We start from the raw sequence: 27,237 nt of genomic DNA, 5'->3' as shown, positions 1-27,237 counted from the left end.
AACTGGCCTGAATCATTTCATTGTTGAAAAGCTGCTCTAGAATTTTCTGGGGGAGGTCAAAGTCAAACTTACTGATTATAAAATGTAAAATCTGTTCTTTTATCTTTAAAAAAATCAGAACAATTTTTGCTCTTCTCCAACTCTGTGGTACTTCTCTTATTCTTCGTGATGTTAAAAAATTAAAAAGTAGGAACAATGGGGATCTAGGTCCTTGCCCCAGCTTTGTTACTAATTTGCTGTGTGACCTCCAAGCCTCAGTTTTCTCCTTCAAAAATGAAGGACTGTATTAACTGATCTCTGAAGTATCTTCTAGCTCTTATGTGCTAACTCTATGATACATTACTTCATTTGCTTAATTAATCAGTAATATTAATCAGTGACATTAATCACCATTTATTTAGACAATTATATACACAATCAGATCCATGTCTAGTAGGTAGAAACTACGACTGAGACTCAAGGAAATCCAGCTTTGACCTGGATCTGGTAATTTTTGATCTCCCTGGGTTTTAGCTTTCCCTCTCTGTAATAAAGTGAGAAAAATTCTTTGTCCCTCCTCTTCTTCCCTCCTTGGCTAATATATTAGAAAATGTAAATGATAAATGTTGAAGGGGATATGGGAAAGTTGAGACACAAATGAAAATTGAGAGTTATGAATTGATCCCACCAATATGGAGAGAAATTTGGAAATATGCCCAGATGGGTATAAAAGCGTGCATCCTTTGATGTACCTTTGATCACTATTAGATTTGTATCCTTTCTTTTTTTTTTTAAAGAAAAGGAAAAGAACTTATATGTACAAAAATATTTATAGCAGCTCTTTTTATGGTGGCAAAGAATTAGAAAATTGAAAGAAGGTCCATCATCTGGAGAATGGCTGAACAAGTTGTGGTATATGATTGTGATAAAATGTCACCTGTATTATAAGAAATGACAAGCAGAATGCTTTCAGAAAGACGTATACAACTGATGCAAAGTGAAATGAGCAGATCCAGAGAACATTATTCACAGTAATTGGAATGTTAGTATGATGATCAACTATAAATCATTTAGCTAATCTCAGCAATCTAATGATCCAAGACAATTTTAAAAGACTTATGATGAAAAATACTATCCAGTTCCAGAGAAAGAACAGATAGTAGCTGATTGTAGATTAAGCATACTTTATTTACTTTTTTTTGTTTTTCTTGGTTCATTGCTTTGTTTTGTTTTGATCTGTGTTTTCCCCCCCATAATGTGACAACACAGAAATATGTTTTGCATGATTACATATGTATAACATATATCAAATTGCTTACTTTCTGAATGAGAGGAAAGGTAGAAACGAAGAGAGAGAATTTGGCAACATTTTAAAAAATGAACTTTAAATCAATTTTACATGTAATTGGAAAAAATAAAATATTTTTAAAAGAATATGATACAGCAGGAAAGAAAGGCGTAGGTAGGGACAAATTGAAGAAAAGAATGGGAAGACAATAGTGAAAGGCTATCTGTTGAAGAAAACAGGAGGATATCATTTTAAGATAGTACTATAAGCATAGAGAAGGGAAGAGTGTTAATTATGAGCTTGGAGAGAAGTCCATTGTGTCATATCCTTTCTTTGGAGTGAAATAAAATATATACAAGGAAAGAAGGAAGGAAGGAAAAAAGGAAGGGAGGAAGGAAGAGAAGAAGGGAAGGGGGAGGGGAAGAAGAAAGAAAAAGAAAGGAAATAAAAGAAGATAGGAATGAAGAGAAAGAAAAAGAGAAAGGGAGGGAGGAGAAGGAAAGAAGAGAGAGGAAAGAAGGAAAGCAGGATTGAAGGAAAAGAAAGAACGGAAGGAAGAGAAAGGAAAGAAGGAAGGTAGAATTGAATGAAAAGGAAGGAAGAAAGACAGCAGTACACAAGTGTAACACCTAGGGCAAGATGACAAAGGAAATCAAGGTAGGGATTAGCTTCTGAGAAAACAAAAAGAATCAATAAGAACTTTTCTTCTGAGGTGGAGAAAGGCTGATGCAGGAGGGTTAACAAAGGGGCTACCCCTTTCAAGGTCTCCAGGGGGAGCAGTAGCACTTCTAATGATCTCGAAGCAAGCTAAGATTACTCACCTCTGTAAGTCAAGGCAGAAACTGAAAGCATCTTTGACCCTGTCTTTTTTGAAGGAGGTGAATCATTTTTGTCTTTTGGATTCTCTGGGGCCGGGGCTTGGGTTCTTGTAGCTTTCACCACCTGGCCATGGTAGTTGGCTAGAGAAGAAACGTTTGGTGTTTGAGAGCTAACCTTAGACTTTTCCTATTTCTATCCAAGTTTTCCTCTGCCCAAATGTTTTTTATTGAGTATTGGAAAACCAGGGAGAGATTTTCAAGAGGTCATCTCATCTCATCCCCTATCTTCAAGCAAATAGATTCCTAAATTAGATAAAGATTTATTCTTTTGGTGTTTCTACAATCTACCATGGGAGTCCATTAGGTGCCTATGTTCCTTCACGGTTAACACATAATCTCTTATTCAATTCAAATCCATTTCTTAACTAACATTTAATACAGTCAGGAAATAAGAAAAATAGATCAGCAGCAGGCTAAACAATGGCAGCTCCTTTATCCTTTCCTCATAGGTAATACTTTCTTTGGGAATTCATTTATGCTTTAAAATTTTCTTTTTCTAAGATAGAATTTTGGATTGAATTGCTAAGTATGAAATGAATAGAATAATACTTTATTCTGTTCATTTAGGTATTTACATATTTGTCAGTATTCATTATTTCTTTTAAGTTTTGAATTGTATTAGTATATAATTGGGTAAAATAATTTCTAACAGTTTCCTTTATTTCATCTTTTATCTTTTCTTTCATTTTCATTTACATATTTTTATTTTTCTTTCTTTTTTTGTTGTTGTTCAGTCATGTCCAACTGTGTGTGACCACATGAACATAGTCATGGGGTTTTCTTGGCAAATTATTGGATTGATTTATCATTTCCTCCTCCAATTCATCCCCATTTTATAGATGGTAATTTGAGACAAAGAGGAATTAAGTAACTTGCCCAGAGTCACATAGCTTGTAAGTGTCTGACTGAACTCAGATGCTCCTGATTCATGGTCTAGTTCTATATTCATTGTACTACCTCACTGCCCTTCTTCCTTTTTTTAAAGATCAAATTAATTACTAGGTTATCTATTTTATTGGTCTTGTTAAAAATAAAACAAAGGCTGGTATTATTTGTATTTGCAATAGATTTTCATATTGATTTCCAATTTTGTTTATCTTTCAAGATTTTCAGAATTGTGAATATGTATGTTTATTTGGGATATTTTGCTTTGTTGCTTTTCAGTTTTTTTTTTTTTAATTGCAGGTCCAGTTCACTCATCTCTTACCTCTTTTATTTGTTGTTGAAAAGTGCTCAGAGTGATGTTTTTGCCTAAAGGCTGCTAAAGCTATGCCTCACGAGTTTTGATGTGTTGTCTTGTAATTAACATTTTCTTTGATAAAACTACCTATTATTTCAGTGAATGATTATTTGATCTACACATTCTTTAAATTTATATTTAGTTGCCATTTCTTCATATTTCCTTTATTGATTATCATTTTTATTGGGTTGCTATCAGTAAAAATAATGTTTAATATTTTTGCTTCTCATAGGTATTATTTTCGTCCCATTTGATTATTTGTCACCAAGAAGAGAGTCTGAATGGTAGAAAGACATGAAGAAGCAATATTTTGGATGGAGAATGTAGCTAATATAAGGAGATGAAGCATTTAGAGAGAGCTTCCAAACTATAAGAGAGAGCTGGAACTAGTACAGGGCAAAAAGGGCTTTGTTCCAGGTCATGTCATTCCCAGGAGGGTGTCCTTCCATGACCTCTTCTTATTATAATCATTCCTGAATCTCACCTTAATGTCTTCCAGAGATGTTAGTTTTAACTGACTGACTCCTTGACACTCTTTGAAAGATAAGTTATAAACCATATTTCTGCCAACCCCACTTCTCCAAATGAATTTACCTTTAAAACATGGGAATGGGGGAATTGTGTCAGCAACCTGCAGTGGTCAAGGTCTTTCTTTTGAAGGATTTTTTTTAAGAGAGTGTGGTTAATATATATGTTGCCTAGGTTTTAGCATTCTAGGGGACTTTGTTCCCTACTTAGCAAATGTTCAAATCAAGGTTGGGATTACTGGATACTAAGTATCTGAGTTCTAGCCTGGGCACAGGGATACCTGGGTTGTTTTTGTTAAAAATTACCTATTTTCCTGCTGAGTAAAATATATAGGACTAAGAAGAGAATAGCCTGAAGAAAGAAGTTAAATACTTCAATCAGTATGACATGCCAGAATTCAACTTGCAAGGAGCTGAAAAAAAAAAGAGGGAAGGGGAGAGAGTACAAGAATTAGAGCCTTTAAAATTGCTGGGGCTGCAATATCAACTCTCCTAGACACTGACTGATTTCCCCTGAGCACATTTAATGAGATCATCTGGCAGGATAAGGTACTAGACACCGAGGCCCTTTCTTGAGCTAAACTGACAAGAATTCCAAGTTTCCTGAGGAGAGTACAATGCCATTGGTCTGGCCACATTGTTCAAATGCCAAATGTACCCTTGCCAAAAAAGATTATTTTATGGAGAACACACATAGGGCAAGTGCTCACACGGTGGTCATAAAAAGCGATACAAGAAAACTCTCAAGATCTCTCTTAAGAACTTTAGAATTGATTGTATTACATGGCAGACACTGGCACAAGAGTATCTGGTATGAGGGTACTCTCAGCAGAAAAAAAAGCAGAATTGAATTAGTTCAGAAGAAACTCAAGATGCACAAATTTAAAGAATCCACCCCAAATGTCCACATGAACTATTTGTGTCCGGCCTGTGGCAGAGCATTTGGAGCTCATATTGGTCGGATCAGCCACTTAGACACACTGTAACGCAACTATAACATAGTAATGTCATTTTGGTCCTTTTCAAGAATGAACCATTTCAAAAACAACCAACTAATGAGATATGGAAGTTTGAGGATTTAATTCACTTTTGTCACCCTAAAAAGTTATCTAACTTCTGTGAAGCTATTTCCCCTTCTTATAAGACAGAAACTAGCAGGAAAGAGGGAAGGATAGTGATAGGAAGGTTGAGGAACTGGTTGCTGGCTAGCCCAGAACCCTGTCTTTATCAAGCTGGGGCCAGAAAGCAGACCCAGGTGTGGGAATGGGAGTAGGGAGCAGAGGTTGCGATTCCTAGAACTAACCTCAATATACTTGTTGTTATCATGCCTTCTGATCTCTGTCAGCTTCTCTAGGGAAAGAATGAGCAGATAGGGAGACTCCCAGGATCCTTTCTCTAAGAAATCTGTAGGAGACAAAGCATCAGAGTTAGGACTCTTGGTTTGAAATATGGATAATGCAGCAATATGTTTTGTATGATATCTTATGTATAATGAAAATCATATTTCTTGTCTTCTCAATGAATGGGGAAAAGTAGAGGGAGAGAGAAATTAAAACTGAAAATAAAAGTAATTTTTTATTTAAATTTTTAAAAAGTGAATATTGCAAAGAACAAGCACGGTTCAAAAAGAGGAATAGAGGAGAGGGAGAGAGAGACAGACAGACAGACACAGAGAGAGAGAGACAGAGACAGAGAGATCAGAAGGCATTCCAACTCTACCATCTTTTAGAATGGGAAATCTACAAGTGTGTATTACATTATTTTCAGAGTTTTGGGATTCATTAATCAGTTATGATTTTTTCCTCTTTTTCCTTTGTTTTTGTTTTTAAAAATATTGGTTTATGAAATTATTTTCTTGGAGGGGAAGAGGGAAAGCTACTGAGGAGAATTTTGGTGAAATAGAAAACAAAAGACATCAATAAAGTATATTAAAATTGTTTTTAAAGAAGATAAAAATCATTCCTATTCTTAAAAATAAATACTGCTAGGTGTTGAACTTAGGTTTCCTACAGCAAATGTTAATGTGTTAATATGCGTATAAAAATGACAATACTCTCCCAAATTAATTTACATATCTAATTAAATACTAATAAAACATCAATGTAAGGGTTCTTTCTTGAAATTGAATCCAATCATAATAAGATTTATGTGGAAAAACAAATTGGCAAGTATATCAAGGTTGTGCAATATAATGAATATGGTGCAATATAATGAATATGGAAATATGTTTAGAAAATTACACATTTAACCTGTATCAGATTGCTTGCTGTCTTGGGGAGGAGGGGAGAAGTAGAAAAATTTGGGACACAAGGTTTTGCAGAGATGAATGTTGAAAAGTATCTGCATGTATTTGGAAAAATAAAACTATGTTTCCCTGGGGAAACAGCTGATGAGGAATTGAGATACCAGATACATAACATGGGTGTTTGGTAAACCTACAGTAAATAAAAATTAATGAAGGAATTCATTAATAAAGGGTTAGTAAAGTCAGGAAACTGATTTAGACATACTTCTTAGACTATGTACCTTAATCAGGAGACCAGCCAACAAGCTTTTATTAAACACTTATATAGGGCAGGCACCTAGCTAAGAATTGAGAATACAAAGAATGGTAAAATGCTGCTGGAGGATAGACTCAAACATCAAAAGTATACTGTAAGAAGGAAAAAATAGAATAAGGACTTTATCTCAGTTACGGAGGGGAGAAAACTTATTCCTATTAAATACAAAGAAGAAATTATTAAAGATAGAACATATAGTCTTAGGTACATCAAAATAAATTCTGTCCTCCAAAAAAAAAAAAAAAAAAAGTAGTGTAATCAAAAGAAAAACAGATTGAGAAAATTTGCATGGCAAATGTGATGGATAAAAATATAAACACAGAAATCAATCGTACAAAACCACTAATAATTCAAAAAGGTAACTTTCAGTCCACAATGAATAAAAAGTCAAAAGATATTTAGAGGAAATTTGATAAAGGAAAATTAAACCATTAATAATTACTTTTAAAATGGTCAACCTTGCTATGAGCAAGAGATTAAAAGTAAAACAACTTTAAGATAATACTTCTTATTTATCAAAATGACAAAAATAATTAAAAGCAATAACATTCAGGGTTGGTGAGGTTGTGGACAAACAATATTCGTTCATTGCTGGTAGAATTGCAAATTAGCAGAGGTGGGGATTTTTTATTTGTTTTTTTTTTAAAGCAATATGGAATATAAATTACAAATAGAATCATAGCTTTTTCCTCCCCTGAAGCAATTGGGATTAAGTGATTTGCCCAGGGTCACATAGCTAGGAAATATTAAGTGTCTGAGACCAGATTTGAATGCAGGTCCTCCTGACTTCAGGGCTGGTGCTCTATGCACTATGCTACCTAACTGCCCCACAATCATGGTTTATTTACCTAATAATTCTACTGTTGGGAATATACGCTGAGAATGTAATTGTTTAAAAGAGCTCTCTATTAAAATATTTTACTTGTATATTTATTTATTTAAATATTTTAAAATATTTATTTGTAATTTTTAAAACTGGAAACAAATTAAATATCTGGTAATAATGGAATGGTCAATAAATTATGTTGCATTAATGTGATGGATATAATGGGAGTAATTACTAAAAGTGTGTTATAATGGGTTGAACTAGACTCATCTTTAGGAAGATGGAGGTCAAATATTTTGGATACATACTGGTTGTGTAACCTCAAGCAAAGTTCTTAATCTCTTAGATAGTTTTCCAGAAATTACTCTTCCAAACAGGTTGACCTAGGATTGGTAGAGGGAGTTTCCACACCAGAAATTGCCTACAATAAGGAAGCCACAGTGACTTGGCAAATTATATAATAGGACAAAATAATTATGTCCTGCTAAAAGAGTGAAGAAGAGATTTATGCACCTTTGTTCATATTTGTCCTGTGTACTGTCTTACATAGGGAATGTGCTTGTGTATACCCACTTGATTGCATCTCAAATCATTAATTTTCTGGTGAGATTTCTATACTGCTGGCTGATTTTTAGTTTGGATAAAAGAGTTGCTGCCCAGATCTCAACCTTTCAGAGCCTTGAGTTTACTATATACTCTATAATCTTCCTGAATCAGATTCTGACCCACTATTTGATGTTTTGCAATTTCTCTAGATCACACAGATTAAAAAGCTAAAAATCTCAAAAGTCACAGTGATGTCAGTGACAATGTCACTTTCCATCAAGAATGACCAGATCTGCTGATTTTTCTTGTGCAATATAATGAATATGGTGCAATAATGAATATGGAAGTATGTTTAGAAAATTACACATTTAACCTGTATCAGATTGCTTGCTATCTTGGGGAGGGGGGGGAGAAGTAGAAAAATTTGGGACACAAGGTTTTGCAGAGATGAATGTTGAAAAGTATCTTTGCATGTATTTGGAAAAATAAAACTATTAATTAAAGAAACAACAACCCTGTATAGTTGGGAGAAGTAGCATTTTTCCTATAATTTCTGGAAAATTTTTTAGCATATCCCAGTGTATGTGTTACTTTCTTTGGGTTTTAGATAAAATACTTTTTATTATATTAGAAAAGAATTCTTCTAAGTTTTTGATTTGTAGGTATTTTTTTTAAAAAAAAGAAAACATAAATCAATGTTGTATTTTGTCCAGGGCTTTTTCTGCACCTATTGAGATAATTCTGTTTAGGAATATTATTGTTTTCAAATGTCTCTTGTTCTTAAATATTTGTTTCAATTGCTTTATATCTTAGATATTTTACTTCTTGCAAATAAATCTGTTATTAAAATCTTTTCCTTCAATTAACAGTTTCTTTTATAATTCTAATTGCATTGCTTTTGTACATGTAAAAACTTTTCAATTTTTACAATAAAAATAATTTAATTTCCAGTGATCTTCTCTTTAAAAAAAAAGAATGACTAGATCTAGCCAATTTGCTTCCCTTTGCTTCAGAACAATCAAATTCATAGGCTCCTCAGTGGTTTCTTGCACTTATTCCTTTTTTTTTTTTTAATAGCCTTTTATTTACAGGTTATATGTATGGGTAACTTTACAGCACTGACAATTGCCAAACCTCTTGTTCCAATTTTTCCCCTCCTTCCCCCCACTCCCTCCCCCAGATGACAGGATGACCAGTAGATGTTAAATATATTAAAATATAAATTAGATACACAATAAGTATACATGACCAAACAGTTATTTTGCTGTACAAAAAGAATCGGACTCTGAAATTGTACAATTAGCCTGTGAAGTAAATCAAAAATGCAGGCGGACAAAAACAGAGGGATTGGGAATTCAATGTAATGGTTTAGTAATCTCCCAGAGTTCTTTCGCTGGGCGAGGAACTTGCACTTATTCCTAAGTGCATGATGTGACATGGGTGACAATCCCACTCAAATAATTGTTACAGTGATCAAGGATATGGAGAACATTTCATTCATTGATTCCCACTGATGATAGCACTTGTACCAGAACCATCTAATTTGACTCTATGGATTAAAAGCCAATCTGCAAAGTGGATAAAAGATCTCCACTAGTTAAAAAAATAAATTGGGGCCAAGGCCATAGACTTGACAATAGTACACCTTCCTCTGATCTGGTTTGTTGACAAGTGGTTGCTTGTAAAATTGCCCAATACTTCCATAAATTAGGATGAATAAGAAGGAAGACTATCAAGAAATCTGAAAATAATGCAAAATGAAAAAAAGCTAAACCAGAAGAGATCAAACTAATTATGAACATAAAAGTGGCAAAGTAAAACTTAATGAACTAGCAAACAAAGCATTCTTATAAAAAGTAAGAAGGGACGATTTTTAAAAAGGTCTTCATTTATTTAGCTATAAGTAGTTGCAAAATATAGATGTTTGGGTAAAATTTGAGTTGAGCCTCAGGTCTTCAAGCCCAATGAGGCTCATTCATGGGGAGTATGAGAAGCAGAATTTTTTCCCTTTACTATTAGCATTTTCTTTACTTAGAATGCTGGAGTTCTAGTGTTAAATTTAGGATTGCAGTTTCCCTGCTTAAGCTTGTTCTAAGATAAAGGTAGAATTGTCCTTTTAAAACGGTGTTTACTGAGCACTCACATAGAAGAGCTCACAGCATTTAGAGCCTGTTAGGACCCCAGAGATCATCTTCCTCAAATTCCTCATTTTACCAGTGAGAAAACTGAAGAAGGAAAGCAAATATCAAGGTCTCACAGCTAGTCATTAGCAGAACCAGCATGATCTGAGTTCTCATCTTGGATTTTTGACACTTGACCCTGTTGACTCTTCAAGTACCTAAAATCCTACAGCAAAGTTGAGATTACAACATGTTGGACTCAATAAGTAGCCTAGTGTTGTAGAAATGATGACTTACAATTAGAAAGACTTGACTTGAGTCCTGGGTCCACCCTGCGCTCTCTGGATAATGGTGGACATGTTGATATTTCTCTGAATTTTCTTTCTTATGTGTAAAATAGGGCAAATAATATCTTCAGTATCCTCTTCCCAGGGTTATTGTGAGGAAATTGGTATGCAAATGTGAGCTAATGTTATTTGTAAATTATCTCCACCCTCTCCTAAATTCTAAGATGCAACAAACCAAAGAATTATCTCTGTGCTAGAAAAGGGGAACACAATACAGTATAAAAAGCATAGGAATTAATGAAAGTCAGTCAATAAGCATTTATTAAGTGGTTGCCATGTGTTCCAAGCACTGTGCTGAACACTGGAGAAAAAAAGAAAGGCAAAAACACCATCTCCTGCTCTCAAGGAGCTTAATTCCTAAAGGGGGAGATTATCTGTAAATTAATGTGTACATATACAGAATAGGTAAAAAGCTATCTCAAAAGGAAAAAAAAGGAATGGTGTGTGTGTGTGTGTGTGTGTGTGTGTGAGTGTGTGTGTGTGTGTGTGTGTGTGTGTGTGTGTGAGAGAGAGAGAGAGAGAGAGAGAGAGAGAGAGAGAGAGAACCTGGAAAGGTTGCTATGTTAAAATTGTATCTTGTTCTGGTTTCTGAACCCCCTTCCTTTCTAGTCAGTATAGTAAGTATTAGTGGGAAATAACAACAAGATTGCAAAGAGGAACCTGGAAGTCATGTACAAACTGTCTCAAAGATCAAAGGAACATAATTTAAGAATTGCATAATATATTAAGTAAAATTCACATCCTGCTAATATGTGCTGAATCAGAGAGAAGCATCTGGACACTGATTACAGACAAATTTCAGATGAAATTCCATATAAAATCCCCAACTTTAGACCAACAGAATTTCAAAAAGATAATGGTAACTTTGGGATGACAACTTTGAAGTTTTATTTTGAGGTGATTTGGATATGTTAATGAACTAACTCCAATATGGAACAGAAGGGAATTGGTTCATTTCCCCAATAAATTCTATAAAAATGGAACCTCCATCTCCATTGAGGCCATGCTACCTAATGCTCCTACCTCAAACCCATGATTTCATAAGTGCTATTTTCTGCTTTTCCATCTCCCTACCCCTTTCCCCATGTTTCCTGCTTTCCTGCACCAACCTAGCCCCTGTCCTCATGCTGTCTGCCTTTGATTTATCCCTACTTTTCACCACTTCTCTCTGAGTCTTATTAAAGTGTGATTGCTACACCATTTCCCAGTCAATCCATTTCCTAAAGAACCAAACATACCTGCCCCATTTCATAATTTCATATATTAATTATCAATTCATTTTATAATTTAATAAACTAATGATCAATTCATTCTCTGACAGAGGGTAGGATTTAAGCTGCATATTGAAGGAAGGGAATCTAAAATGGAGTAGTCAGAAAACTTGGCTTAGAACTTTGGTTCTGCCAACAAACTACCATAAGTAATTCATTTTACTTTTCTGAGCCTCAGATGCTTCATCTGTAAAATGGACACAATAATACTACTTCATGGCATTGTCAACTGGAGAATGCTTTGGATTGCTTGAATCCTGAGAGAAATCTGAGCTAGTAGCAGAACCAAACCAGGTCAGGGCTGGGGATGAGTAGTTCTTAACCTACTTTGTGTCTTGGTTCCTCTGGCAGTCTGATAAAGTCTATAACCCCCTTCTCTGAATGATATTTTTCAATAAGTAAAATACATAAGATTACAAAGGAAACCAATCATATTGAAACAGAAAAATTTCATAAAATACATTTACCACCTCCTTGAAATCTAAGAACCCTTGTTCTAGGTGCTAATAATGAGGGAAGAGAGGTTGTTCTTTGTCCCCCCTGGAGACCTGTTCCAGCTGCAAACTAGACCACTTCCCCAAGGACCACCCTGCTGCCTCCTTTGGGGAGCCAGTAAGTGCCACAAATCTCTCTGCAGACCTGCAACGCTGGGGCAACATACATCTTGCTACATGAGATGCCCAGACTTGGTGGGAAGTTTGGAACATTTTTTCCATCTTCAGGAACTCCCTGAAACCTGTGATCCTCCCAAACACACCAGTGTCTCTCACTCCCAGGTTGGCTAGTCCTTCCTTCGCATACCTGAAGACCCAGGTTCAGACTGGCTTAGATCTTGTTCCCATGGCTCCCTCTGCCAACCTAGCAATTATCTAGCCTTCTCTAAAGTTTACTTCATCTTGTACAGGTCCTTGTATATGTCAATGACAGACTCTCCCTCTTTCTGAATAAGATGTTTGGTTCATAGTTTTCTCCATCCAAATCCCTACTACCTTCAAACACTCTGGTCTCTGTTCTATCTTGTTTCCATGATTTTAGTCTCTCATCTGCAGAATATATTAGACTAGGGCTTCTCAAAAATTTTTCACTCTCAACCCCTTTTTGCTTGAGAAATTTTTACATGGCCCAGGCATATGAGTATATAAAATTGGTATACAATTCAAACATTTAGCGATGATAAATCATGATTTCACAATTCTCACATTCAGTTAAAAACCCTCATATGGGGTCGTGAACTATAGTTTAAGAAGCTGAGTTTTAGATCATCCTATTCCCCTCCACTGAATTTGCTCTGGTTGTCATTTCTACTTAAGCCTCCAGCTATTATTATAAATGTCTTCTAGTATTGTTGACTCTCAGATTCTCCTGGCAACCTAACCTAAAGGCAGATATAATAGCAGTGTCCATTTCAGGATTACTGCCCCACCTGCCTGCTTGCTTGGGTACATACACACACAGAAATAAAGAGAGAGAGAGAGAGAAGAAGAAAAAGAAGAAGAAGAAGAAGAAGAAGAAGAAGAAGAAGAAGAAGAAGAAGAAGAAGAAGAAGAAGAAGAAGAAGAAGAAGAAGAAGAAAGGAGGAGGAGGAGGAGGAAGAGGAGGAGGAGGAGAAGAAGGAGAAGAAGAAGAAGAAGAAGAAAGAAGGAGGAGGAGGAGGAGGAAGAGGAGGAGGAGGAGAAGAAGGAGAAGAAGAAGGAGAAGAAGAAGGGAGGGAGGGAGGGAGAGAGGGAAAGACAGAGAGGGGTGGGGAGGGGAGAGAGAGAGAGAAAGTCCAATCAAGATGAATAACACTCCTTAGGATGATATATAAATAAATTAATGACCAATCGGTCTAAGAAAGCAGTTTTGACATTTTGGTCTTAGGACTCCTTTATACTCTTAAAAATTATTAAAGATGCTCAAAGAACTTTCATTTATCTTGGTTATAGACAGCAAAGATTCTAAAACTGTGGATCATATAACTTAATGTAAAGGCTATAAAATTATGATTTATCTTGGTTATAAACAGCAAAGATACTTAAACTGTGAGTCATGTAACTTGATGTAAAGGTTATGAAATTATGATTCATAATTAGTAAATGCTTGATTTGTATACTTATTTTATATACCTATATACCCAGAGTCACATAAAAATTTCTCAGGTGAAAAGAGGTCACCAGTGGGAAAAGTTTAAGAAGCCCTGATATACAGGTCATGCTGGTAAATGTTTACTTTTCTTCTCCTTTCTTTCCCTCTTCCCTTTTTTCCCTCCCTTCTCCCCTCTTCTCCCCTTCTCTCATCTTCTTTTCTCTCATTTCTCTACTCCTTACTTCTTTTTTGCCCTGTCTTTTTCACTCCTCTTTTATCTTCTCTCCTCCCTTTTCTTCCTATCTAGAACTCTGATGGACTCACTCTTCATCTTGATCCATTCCTTTCCCTTTTGATTATAACATGTCTGATCGTCTCTCTAATGAAGCAGGGGTCGATGGTTCAGAAAAGGAGAAGCAACAAGACTAGGCAGGGAGTGATTGTGTGAAGCCATCCATCTCTTTCCTGCTAGAGAGATGTCAGACTCACAGACAAATGGCAAGGGGTGAGGTGGGGGGAGGGGGTGGAAATCCAGTCTCTTGAGCAGCAGCAGCAGAATGACAGAGCCCAGAGAGACTGCTATGTCTGCAATCATATGTGCTCTGAATCAAAATAGAAGAGATTCACTGAATTCAAAACAAAATATAGGAAAATTTAGAATTCAAGATGGAGAAAGGGATAGTTATTATTTTTTTAAAAATCTCAAAATAGGTGGTGTTTTCAGTAGTATAATAATAAACCTTTTCAAGGGGGTAAAGTGCTTCCTTTCTATCCCCTGACCCTTGACTCAAATTATAAAGATCAAGCAAGATTCCAATGAAGAAATATGAGAAGAAATTTCCAACCTATCCCTTCCTGGAGGTGGGAGAGAGGTCTCCAGGTTTCATATATCATACATGTTTTCAGCCTTTAAAATTTTTAAAAATATTTTCCCCCAATCACAAATATAATTTTTAACATGCATTTTTAAATTTTTGTGAGTTCCAATTTTTTTCTCTCCCTCTCTTCCTTCTTCCCTCATTAAGAAAACAAGCAATTTGATATACACTATGTATGTGCAGTTATGCAAAATGTATTTCCATGTTATTCACATTGTGAAAGAAAACATAGACAAAAAAACCAAGAAAAATAAAGTTAAAAAAATGTTTTGGTCTGCATTCAGATTTCATCTATTTCTCTGGAAAAGGATAGCATATTTTTTTTTTTTTTACCATAAGTCCTTCAGAATTATTTTGGATCACAGTATTAGAATGACTGTCATTCACAGTTGATCATCACAGTGTTGCTATTACTGTGTACAATGTTCTCTTGGTTCTGCTCATTTCATTTTGCAGAAGTTTATGTAAGACTTTCGAGGATTTTCTGAGAGCATCCTATTTATACTTTTTATAGCACAATAGTATTCCATTGCAGTCCACAACTGCAGTCTACAATATGCCATTTACTATATATACCACAACTTGTTTAGCCACTCCCCAGTTGATGGATGTTCCCTCAATTTCCAATTCTTTGCCATCATGAAAAGAGCAGCTATAAATATTTTTTCATACATATGGATTCTTTTCCTTTTTGATTTAAAAAAATGTCTTTGGGATATAGATCGGGGGGGGGGTGCTTAGTCAAAGGATATGCATGATTTTATAGACTTTTGACCATAATTCCAAATTGTTCTACAGATTGTTTAATCAGTATACAACTTTGTCCACAATATATCAGTGTCCCAATTTCCCCACATATCATTCAATATTTGTCATTTTCCTTTTCCATCATATTAGTTAATCTAATAGTTATATAGTAGAAACTCAAGAGCTATTTTAATTTGCATTTCTCTCATCAATAATAACTTGCAGCATTTTTTAAAGACAATAATGTCTTTGACATCTGAAAATTGTCTATTCATATCATTTGACCATGTGAAATTTGAGGAATGGCTCTTATTTGACTCAGTATATTTGAAAAATGAGGTCTTTATCAGAGAAATTTGCTATAAATTTTTTTTCATCATTATGATTACTATGTATTACTCTCTTTCTTCTTTTATCCTGACCATTTTCAAAAGTGCTTTTCCTTCTGACTTGTACTCCCCAGTCTGCGTTTCCTTCTATTAGCCTCCCCCTCTCATTCCCTTCCCCTCCTAGTTTCCTGTAGGGTAAGATAGATTTCTAACTTAACAATGTTATTTACTCTTTGAGACAATTCCAATGAGAGTAAGACTCATGCACTTCCCCTGACCTCTCCTATATTCTCCTCCACTGTAAAAGCTCTTTTGTACTTCTTTTATAACAGATAATTTACCCCACTCTACTTCTCCCTTTACCCTTCTCCCAATGATTTCCTCTTTTTCACTCCTAAATTTTGTTTTTGCTGCTATTTCTTTAGATTATCATCTCATATATTCAACTCACACCCTTGCCCTCTCTTTATGTATACTCCTTCTAACTGCCCTAATAATGAGTAAATTTGGGGGAGTTACAAGTATCCTATGTAGGAATATAAACAATTTAACTTTATTAAATCTCTTATGATTTCTTCCTTATTTACCTTTTTATGCTTCTCTTGAGTCTTGTCTCCATTCTTCCCACTCCCAATCATTTAGTCAATAAATTCCAGTGGCTCCCTATCACTTCCAGGATCAAATACAATCATACCTCATAGACATTGAAAGTTCTGTTCCAGATCATTGCAGTAAAGTGAATATTGAAATGAAACAAGTCACACAAATTTTTCAGTTTCTCAGTGTATATAAAAATTATATTTGCATAATACTATAATCTATTAAGTCATTAAAATACTTTATTGCTAAGAATACTAACCATCATCTGAGGTTTCAGGGAGTCATAACTTTTTTTTCTGGTGAGGACGGGTGGCTTACCTCAATGTTGATGGCTGAGTGGTTGCTGAAGGCTGGGGTGGCTGTGGCAATTACCTAAAACAAGACAACACTGAAGTTTGCATCATAGATTGACTCTTCTTTTCATCTGAACACTTAGACATTATTGTGGAGTTATTAATTAGCTTAACTTCAATATGATTGTGTCTCGGGGAAGTCTGAGAAAAGAAACACAGGTAAGGTAGGTCAGTGGAATGGTCAGAATACAAACAACACCCACACACAGATATATATATATATATATATATATATATATATATAGATAGATAGATAGATAGGTATATCTGTGTGTGTGTGTGTGTGTGTGTGTGTGTGTAATTTAAGTTTGCTGATTTACATGGTCATGGCTTCTGACATCCCAAAATAATTACAATAGTAATATGAAAGCTCACTAATCACAGATCACCATAATAGATAGAATAATAATGAAAACATTTGAAATACTATGAGAATTACCAAAATGGCACCTGCTATTGCAAAAATGGTGCCAGTAGATTTGCTCAATATAGGATTGCTACAAACCTTTAATTTATAAAAAAAAAAAAAAAAACAAATGCAATTATCACAATAAAATGAAGTGCAATAAAGCATACCTTGCTTTGTTTGGCATATAAAGACATAGCCAGGACCCTTCTATCTTTTTAATCTTCTTATACCTTCCTCATATATTTTGCAATCTATTGCCTCCTTAATCTTCCTCAAACAAGACATTTCAAATCCAGATTCTGGGCATGATCCCTGACTGTCCCCCAAGCCTGAGAGTCTCCCCATCCTCATCTCTCCTTCCTGATTTCCCTGGATTTATTCAAGTCCCTGTTAAAATTCCATCCTCTATACAGTGACATATTTAACTTGTATAGGACAGCTTGCCATCTGGAGGAGGGGATGGAAGCAGGAAGGGGAAAAATCAGAACAGAAGTGAGTGCAAGGGATAATGTTGTAAAAAAAATTACCCTGGCATGGGTTCTGTCAATAAAAAGTTATAATTATTAAAAAAAAATTCCATCCTCCATGATGGAGGAGCAATGGAGGAGCAATTTTTTCATGATTCCCCTTAATTCTAGTGTCTTTGCTCTGTTGCTTATCTCCAACTTATTCTGTTTAGATCTTATTTGTACAGCCTTGGTACAGATACTAATTTCTCCAGCTTTTTCACCTGTTAGCCAGTTTCTCCTAAAAAAAAAAGTAGAAATGAGAAGAACCCCAAAAAATGGGGTTCAGAAGCATGAAGATAGGAAATGGAGTTTGATGAATCTTGAACAGCAAGAGGAATAGTGTTGCTGGATTATGGAGTACATGAAAAGTGCTCTGTGAATGTGAGTAAAGTGTAAGAAGATTGGAAAAGTAAGAAGGGGGCAAATTGTGCCAAAGTTTAAATGCCAAATGGACGACCATATTTAATCCTAGAGGTAACAAGGAGTCACTGTAACTTATTGAATAGGTGAGTGATATTGTCAGACTTAAAAATTCAAAAAATCATTTTAGCTGTTAAGTGGAAGACATTAGAGTTGGTAAAGACTTCTAGCAATTAAAGACCAATTAGAAGAGAATTGCACTAGTCTAAGCAAGAAGTGATGAGAGATATACTGGGTGGTGTCTATGTGAGTAGAAGGAACAGGACGGAAGCAAGAATTCTTTTGAAATTAGAAATGACAAGATTTAATGACAAATTAGATACATGGGGTGAGTGAGAGAGGAGTTGATGATACATAGACTGTGAGCCTGGGAAGCTGAGAAGATGATGGTGTCCTCAACAGAGATAGAGAAGTCCAAAACAGGATAGGGTTTGAAGGTGAAAGTAATAAAATGTCAATAAATGAGCAAATTTTTTTTTTTGGTCAAGGTTATATATCTATTTGGTGTAAATTCTGGAGATAAAACCCAGCACAGGATGAGGTCTAGAAATTGCAAGAGATACCATTATTTCAACACCTAATAGTTTTCAACTGTTCATTAAGATCTTACGTAATTATAGAAACATTTGCTAATGTATAAAGCCCATCCACCAAGCAAAAGCAAATTTAGCATTTGAGGGAGTAATCAAACCATTAGACAAGCTAATGGTGTGTGTGTGTATGTGTGTGTGTAATTTTAGAGGTCCCTATTCCGTTATAAAGAAAGGGAGTTTAAGGCTCTCTTCCAAGATACTTGACATGTATCAACTGGGCAGATAATTCAATGGCCCTGCCTCATGGGGATCTTGAAACTACTTGTTATTTGGAAATATAACAAGGATATATTGAGGATATATCCTTATCCTTAAGGATAAGAGATTCCTCTAGAACCAGAACCAGCTCATATAAATCCATTCCAAAATTTGGGCCCTTAGTCAAAACTTCCATACATTCTCTTTCCTTGAATCAAGAGCCAGATTGGGGTCTTATTTGAAGTCGGTTCCAAAGTCATCATAATGAGCCCTCTATTTGCCCACACTGGTTTTTTCACTTTTATTTTGCTTGCTTCTGAAAAAAAAACTGGTTTAAAATTGAGGTCAGAATAGAAAATTGAAAGGGGCTAGGATGGAGCAGAGAGAAAGAGAAGTCAAGTGAAAACTGAAGACTTGAAAAGAAAGACAAATTATTTAAGTTTCATAGCCCCTGACAACCTGCCTGACAGTAGTGGGCCCTTCTCAATTTTATGAGTTTTAAATTGGGAAGATGAATTTAACAAGCCAGAGACTGTTTGAATTTGACTCTATTATGTAATAAGCAGATGAAAAAGGAAAATACCATCAAAGTTATGCTGCCTTACCATATTCCTGGATGCCTCAACTTGGGACCACTATTCGTTACCCACATTTGCTGATGCTTGTCTGTCAAGCACTTTATTAAGCATTTATTAAGCACTTATTGTGTATCAGCACTTTGCAAGCACTGAAGATACAAAACATGATTTCCAATCTCTAAGAGTCCACATTTCCAACTGAGAAGACAACAAGCACATCCCTACATACACAGAAGATGTATGCAGTATAAATGGAAAGGAATCTCAGAATAAAAGATACTCTCAGGGGATGGGGTGGGGAGATACTTGGGAAAGGTCACTTGAAGAGTCGAACTGAGTATTCAAGCTAAGGAAACCAGCAGGATGGTAGAAAGAGACAAAAAGTTCTAGGCAGAAGGACTGTCATTGCAAAGATACAACATTAGGACTTGGAAGAATAACAAGAAGGATAACATTGCTGGGTCAATTAAAGTATAAAAAACTGGAAAGATAGGAGGGTCCAAGTTGTGAAGGACTCTAATGGAACAATGATACATTACTATATGTATTATAGTTACATATATATGTGTGTGTGCATGTGCACATACATAATATACATATACATATAACAGTTAATAAAATACCTTCACAAATATCATTGCCTCTTTTGATCTTCACAACCATCTTGTATAGGAAATCTAAAAGAAAAGATTTAGCTCTATTTTGCAAATATAGAAAGTGATACTTTTAAAAGTAAAGTGGCTCAAGACTTAGGAAATTGTTGAGTTAGGAATTGTTGTAGAACCCAGGTCTTCTCACTGTTATTCCAGTATATTTTCTGCTTTAAACACTAGGATTTCTCCTTTCCATTAATTCAAACATCTACTAAGGCATACTTGATTATGATCTCTTTGAGGTCAAGGATTGTGTCACTTATTTTTCTATCTTTCCCAGAGAGAAGGGAGGAAAGAAAAGGGAAAAGGGAGAGGAAAGAAGAAAGGAAGGAAGGAAGGAAGGAAAGGAGAGAGGGAAGGAAGAAAGGAAACAAACATTTATTAAGTACCTACTAAGTGTCAAACATTTATTAAGTACCTACTAAGTGTCAGACAGCAGATAGAGCACTAGGTCTAGAGTCAGGAAGATTCATTTTCTTCAATTCACATTCTCCTCAGATACTTAATAGTTGTGTGACCCTGGGCAAGTCACTTAACCCTGTTTGCCTCAGTTTTCTTATCTGTAAAATGAATTGGAGAAGGAAATGGCAAACCACTGCAGTATCTTTGCCAAGAAAACATCAAATGGTGTCACAAAGAGTCAGACATGATTGAAAACAACTTAAAAACAAATGCACTAAGTGTTGCAGTAGATAGAATACCAGTCCTGGAATTAAAATCTAAGCATTTTATAAACATTACCTAATTTGATCTTCATAACAAGACTGGGAGGTAAGGGCTAAAATTATCCCTGTTTTTTCATTGAGGAAACTGAGACAGACAGAAGTTAAAGTGACTTGTCTACTATCAATGTCTGAGATTTCATTTAAACTCAGATCCTCCTAACTCCAAGTCACCTGGCCAGGACTGGTGATTGCCTGTGTGACTTTGCATATGTTACTTCCCTTCTTGGGCTTTCCATTTCCTCATCTATAATGTTAAGGGCTGACCTAGAGGACCTCTTAGGTCTTTTTTTTTTTTTTTTTTTTAATCTCTAATTCTGCAATGGAGTAATCCTAAATGTTAATTGAAATATTCAGGAGGGTTCCTAACATTTAAAGCCTGTACTTAAAGAATTAGGGGAGAGGGAAGTATGCTACATAGTATAGTGGCAAGAACACCAGCTTTGCAGGCAGAGATGTGCTCTCAGTTATTAACTACTTGTGGAGTCTTAGGCAAGTCATCAGCTCTGTCTAAGTCTCAATTTCCTCAACTGGGAAAAAATAGATTGGAATAGATGACCGCTAAGGCAAGTTATAATTTTCATGATCCCCACATTCTATTAGGGGAGGTAGGAGCTGAGCAGGTAGGGTCAGGAATCATATTGGAGTTTGAGTGAAAGGACATTCAATGGAGGCCTAAATCAGGGGAGAGTCATCCTGACTGAAGAGGAACTCTTATCAGTGATGAGAATGAGAGATTAAGTTGGATGTTTCCATCTTGTTTCCATTTGGTAATCTTCAGATCACGAAAGTCTTTAACAAATACACTTTAAAAACTCTCATTCAGTAGTGGGGACCACTGAAATCTCCATAATGATCTCCAAAGCTAAATTTAATGTCTATCTGTATTATATTTGTATTTATTTTTATAAGTATTTTCCAGTTATGCTTTAATCTAGTTTGGGCAGCACTGGGAAGTATTGAAGGATAAATATAGGCTGATATGGGCAGTGTGTTCAACACTTCTCAAAATAAAAATAAGGATAATAATAATTCAAGAACAAGCGTTTTTAACTTTTTTGGTTACTGACTTCATTGGTAGTCTACTGAAGCCTAAACACTCTCTCAAAATGTTTTTAAATGCATAAAATAAAATATATAGGATCAGAAAGAAAATTAATTATAGTGAAATCATTATAAAGTACACATTTAAAAAATTTTAAAATATATTTTTCCACAACAATATTTAAAATAAGTTTATAGATTCCAGGTTAAGAAAATCTGTGGGGCAGCTAAGTGTTGCAGTAGATAGAGCATCAGCCCTGGAGTTCAACTCTGGCCTCAGACATGCCTTACTTACTAGGTATATGATCCTGGACAAGTCACTTAACGCTAAGTCCCTCCTCCATCTACTTCCAACAATCCATGCTCTACAGACCTGGCTTTGAAATCAGGAAAACTTAGATTCCAGTCTTGTTTTGAACCCAAAACTGTAACTACTGGCTAGTCATTAAAGTTTCCATATCCAAGGCAGTTTTTGTTTGTTTGTTTGTTTGTTTTTAGGACTATGAGTTAAAAACATATCTATATCAGTGGACAGTTTTTAAACTGAGAGTTTCTCAAACTGACAAAATCACAGGTCTGGAACAAAAATAATAGCTCTCATTTCTGGAGCAGTTTATGTTCTATAAAAGGCTTTCCTCCCTGTGAGACAGGTAGTGAAAATATTATCCCTGTTCAATAAAGAAAGAAACTGACACTTAGAGAAATGATATGACTTGTCTGTATCACATATGAGAATATATTTTTAGTATTCTTGGACTTTTTTGGTTTAGAAGCACAGAAGAAAATGCCCCATATATTCTTTCCAAAATGAAATGAACCATTGCAACTTCAATAGGCGTGAAATCATATGAGTCAAAGAACATTAAAAATGTATCTTTTTCTGAAATGAGAGGGGTGGGCCTGGATATTCTGAGAGAAATAAAATAATAACTGTCATTTGTAGAATATTTTAAGGTTGGTAAGGCTCCTTACCTACAATAACAACCCAAGGAAAATAACAATATATATACAGTACCTACTATGCTCCAGGCATGTATGTACCAAGCTCATTACAAATATTTTATTTGATTCTCACAACAGCCTTGGGACATAAGTGCTATTATTTTCCCCATTCTGCAGATGAATCATAGCTATTGCTATATATATTTTACAGATGAAGATTTTCTTAGTTTCTTTGTTTCTAACTCCATAATATTTTTGGTATCTGTCCCCTTCTTTTCACTCCTGTGGCCACCAACCCTAGATCAGACCCTCAGCGCCTTTCTCATGGATTATTCTAGTAGACTCCTGGTTCCCTGCTTCCATTTTCTCCTAGTTCCTCAATACATCTTAACTCAGTTCCTGGCACGTAGTAAGCACTTAATAAATGCTTATCAATACTGCTGTTAAAATAATGTTCTCTACTGAGTCTAACCAGATTTTTTTTCCTTCAAAAACTTTTACTGGCCCCTTACTGGCTATATTCTACATGGATAGTACAACACATAGAGAACCATTGACTGGGTAATAGCTGAGCAAGTATATTACTACTATATAAGTAATGGCAAATATTGGAGAATTCAGTGAAACATAGACATAGGAACAAACAAATAAATGTAGGATTTATACAAAATAAAAAATGGGGGGGGGGCTTCCCAAGGGAATGATCAAAGTCATTTTATGGCAGGTACCCAAATATTAAGATTCAAAAAGAATTAGGTACAATAACTTCAATTCCCTTTAATAACCAATATAGACAACTATTATTGGGCATGGTACATGCACAGATATAGATGAAGTCAGTCAATCAATTAATAAGTATCCTCGAAAACCACTCATAGAGAAATTAGAAGTCAACTTTATTTTCCAGGTATTTGGTATATGTATGGTCAGTTCTCTGATCTTAGTAACATCAGAAATGGATTGAATTACAAAGAAAGAAATTTAGTCTTGATGTAAGAAAAACAAATTTTTAAGCAATGGCATTCTACTCAAAAGTAGAATAAGCTGCCTTAGGATAAAATCAGTTTGCCCTCATTATATGTTTTCATATGTACATGGGATGGGATGCCCATAATTGGGTAGGGTAAGTGTTGGAAGACTGATGCTACAATATCTCCCAACTCTCCCAATTCCATGAAAGTAGCTTACAGATCACTTAGTTCAGCTCCTTTCTTTAATAGGTGAGGAAACTAAAGTCAAGAAAGGGACACTTAACTTGCCCAATATCATACATCATTCATCTTTTTAAAAAATGTCATTCTTTTATTTGTGGATATATTTTATTTGGACAAGATAGATACTTTCCAACGAACATACGAATAAAGCCTATTAACACATATATTCACCCAACCCATATCTTATCTATTATTAACAGAAAAGTTTATGACCATTTTAATTGATCACTTTCATTGTTTCTCCATGTTAATTTCATTTATATGATTATAGTCATTTTGATATTATTCTTTTAGGGGTTTTTTTTGGTTGTTATTCTTTGGCTTTAAGAATTACTTTATGCAAGGCTTCCTATGTTTCTTTGAATTCTTCATACGAGCCATTCATTATGAAGCAATAACATCCCATTGCATTCATGAACCATAATTTGTACATGTATTCCCTAATCTGATATTTTGTTTTCTAATTTTGGTATCACAAATAATGCTGCCAAGAAATTATTGTAAATATCAGTTTTTTCCTGCTATCAATAACTTCTTTAAACTATAATCTTATGAGGGGAATTTGGGAGGCAAAAATTTTTATAATTAATTTGAATAACTTTATATGCAAAATTGTTTTCCAGAACAGCTTCATTGGTGGCAAATTATTATGCTGATTTTCTCACCATTTTTTTAACAATGAGTTTTCAAATCTGTTAACACTGTTATTAGCTTGACCTTTATTTATATTTTAGAAAGAATCTAATTTAGATGCTGCTTCCATGAAATCTAACTGATCACCCTCCAGTAGAAAGTTAATTTTGTTCCTCAAATTTAGCTGAATATTTTTCCTGGATCTTTTCCTTTCATTTTCTTTTATATTTATCTCATTCTCTTTTTGTACCTTTGTATTCATATATTTATCCTCCCTTTTCCCTTATTATAGTGATCATAGGCTCTTGAGGGTCATGATCTGTAGCATTTCCAGCTTTGTTATTTTCTGTGCCAACCTTGCATGGAATAGGTATTTTAATATATAGTGTTGAATCAATTTGCCCTGGATAGAAAAAGAGCAGGGGAATCCAAAATGTCTCTACTTAGTGATTTTTGGAAAAGTATTGTTAGAAGGAGGAAAGCAAGAGAATACTAAGAAAAGCTGAAAGAAGATTATTCCTTTATGTTTGAATTCTGATTAATTTCATCAGTTAGTTCTTACAATATAGATGGGAAGTAGCAGAGATTATTTTCCTCATTTTATAGAAGGGAAAACTAAATCTCAGAGAAGTTACATAATTCATTCTATGTCAGTCTCCATATCTCCATAGTGGAGACAGAACAAGAACCAATCAAGAAATAGTTATTGATTATCTATTGTGTGCCTAATATGGGTCTCCTGATTCCCACCCAGGCTAAAGTTTTCCATTCAGAGTCAATGCTTTCTCTCTCACATAATAAAGTTGCCATATGGTGGGAAAGGGCAGCCTGAGGGAGATTTTTGGAAGGCCATCACTGGATTACTCGTAGTAATAGCTGTCATTCATGTGGCATTTTTTCTGTTTGCTACATACCTTCATATAGATTCATTAGCTCACTTGCTTCTCATAGCAACCCTTGAGAGCAGTAGTACAAGTAATATTAGTTTTGTTTCACAGATGAAGACACTAAATTAAGAGAAATTAAGGCATTTACCGAGTTCACACAGCAAGTGAATGTTGGAGCTTGACTTTGAGCTCAGGTCCAATGCTCTGTCCATTACACCACACTGTCTGAGGCTCAGAAAGGACACAACCAATGAATGGTAGTTTCAAAGCCAGGCCTTTTTGCTCCAAACTCAGCAAATCCGCTACAAAACTGAGGCTCAGATATAGAGAATCTCCTCCCTCACACTTAAGACATTTGGGATCTCCCTGAGCCTCACTTAGACACCTGCCCACTCTCTCCTATGTTAAAGAAATTAGCATCGCCGCACCCTAAATTGCTCCATTTCTGCATTTTGGCATCTACCCTCTTGATATGCTTCCCTCTCCCTCCTCAGCGCTTACCTGGAGGAGCTTCTTTCTCCACGGAGTGTTTTGTAGTTTCCTAGAGGCAAGGATGCTGCTACAGTTTGAGAAGATAGCAATCTGAAAGGCAAAGTCTAGTGGAACAAGAAGAGATGACAGCTGGAAGCTCCTATCTGCTTAACTCTTCATGTGTGTCTGGACTCTCTTACACAATCTGGGTAGATAGTACAGATTAGCAAACTGGCTTTCTAGCTGTAACATTGTGGCTGCAAAATATATTCAGCATGATGCAGGCAAAACAATGTAGCCCTCCATTTACCTCAGGATTTAGAATGTTTGGGATTTCATTTGCTTTGATTATTAACTTGATGGGTGATCTGGATTTCAGGGTGCTCCTCTATTCAAAGAGACTAAATGCAAAACCCAAAAGCAAAACTTTTCCTTCACTAGATAGATTTCCTTGAAGCCAGCTGTTCTTTTCTGTTATAGATCTCAGTAAGGAACACAGTTAAAATTACCAGAAAAGACTTTAGTGATTTTTTTCCTCAGCAGTTTTCTCAGAAAAATTTTTTCATTCTTTTTTTTTCATTCATCCCCTCCCCTAGATATCAAGTAATCCAATATATGTTAAGCCTGTGCAATTCTTATATACATTTTTCACAATTATCATACTGCACAAGAAAAATGGATCAAAAAGGAAAAAAATGAGAAAGAAAACAAAATATAAGCAAACAACAAAAATAAAAAATGAAAATATCATGGCTGTGATCCACATTCAGTCCCACCATCCTCTCTCTGGGTACAGATGACTCTCTCCATCACAAGACCTTTGGATCTGTCCCGAAGTACCTCACTGTTGAAGAGCCAAGTTTTTATTCTTGATATATTATAAAAATAATAAATATAATACATCATATAAACGATAAAATAAAAAATAAAATATCAATAATTAAAATAATGAAAACAATCTACAATAATAAAACAATATATAAAATAAAATAATAATAATGTGTGTATGTGTATGTGATTTCATATATATGTTAGGCTTATTAGTTAAATAGATGAATATAGACCCAGATAGTCAGACAGACAGATAGATAGGAGAATTCTGGGAATATAGAAGAGTAGATCAGAAAATTCCAAGCTCTCCAGACTTTCCCCACAAACAACAAAATTGTACTTCAGAGCAAACATAGATGGCAAAAAAACAAATAAGACTTGGGGCAGAACAGGAGTCCTCCTAGGCATAGAACAGCTGGAGAAGCAGGGCAGAAAGTCCCCAGGATTGAAGGATTAATCCACCTGAAGTGTAAAAACCTCCAGACTAACCCCTTTGAAACAGCAAGTGGGTAACTCTGGGGCTAGCTGGATTCAGAAGTAGCCTCAGCCCCAACTACAAGAACTTTCACTTCCCCCACA

The 27,237-nt window shown here is 35.2% G+C and overlaps 1 protein-coding gene across 2 annotated transcripts in view; it reads right to left on the bottom strand.

Moving 5' to 3' along the window:
• The window catches only part of RHEX (regulator of hemoglobinization and erythroid cell expansion), a 35,585-nt gene extending 9,467 nt beyond the window's left edge, over positions 1–26,118 (bottom strand). The window contains exons 1-5 of one of the 2 annotated variants that reach the window (XM_031937247.1): positions 25,858–26,118; positions 16,520–16,695; positions 5,216–5,316; positions 4,219–4,325; positions 2,089–2,226 (exon numbers count right to left, since the gene is read on the bottom strand). In XM_031937247.1, the coding sequence (XP_031793107.1) occupies positions 2,089–2,226; positions 4,219–4,325; positions 5,216–5,238 (268 nt within the window). In that variant the 5' untranslated portion in view covers positions 5,239–5,316; positions 16,520–16,695; positions 25,858–26,118. The remainder of the gene's footprint in view (positions 1–2,088; positions 2,227–4,218; positions 4,326–5,215; positions 5,317–16,519; positions 16,696–25,857) is intronic. The other variant, XM_023501937.2, reaches the window with a different exon arrangement.
• Positions 26,119–27,237: the final 1,119 nt, after the last annotated feature.

This window comes from Sarcophilus harrisii, chromosome 4 (genome assembly GCF_902635505.1).
Source record: "Sarcophilus harrisii chromosome 4, mSarHar1.11, whole genome shotgun sequence".
Taxonomy (NCBI): domain Eukaryota; kingdom Metazoa; phylum Chordata; class Mammalia; order Dasyuromorphia; family Dasyuridae; genus Sarcophilus; species Sarcophilus harrisii.
The sequence above is the reverse complement of the archived record's forward strand: the minus strand, read 5'-3'. Positions and strand labels throughout refer to the sequence as shown.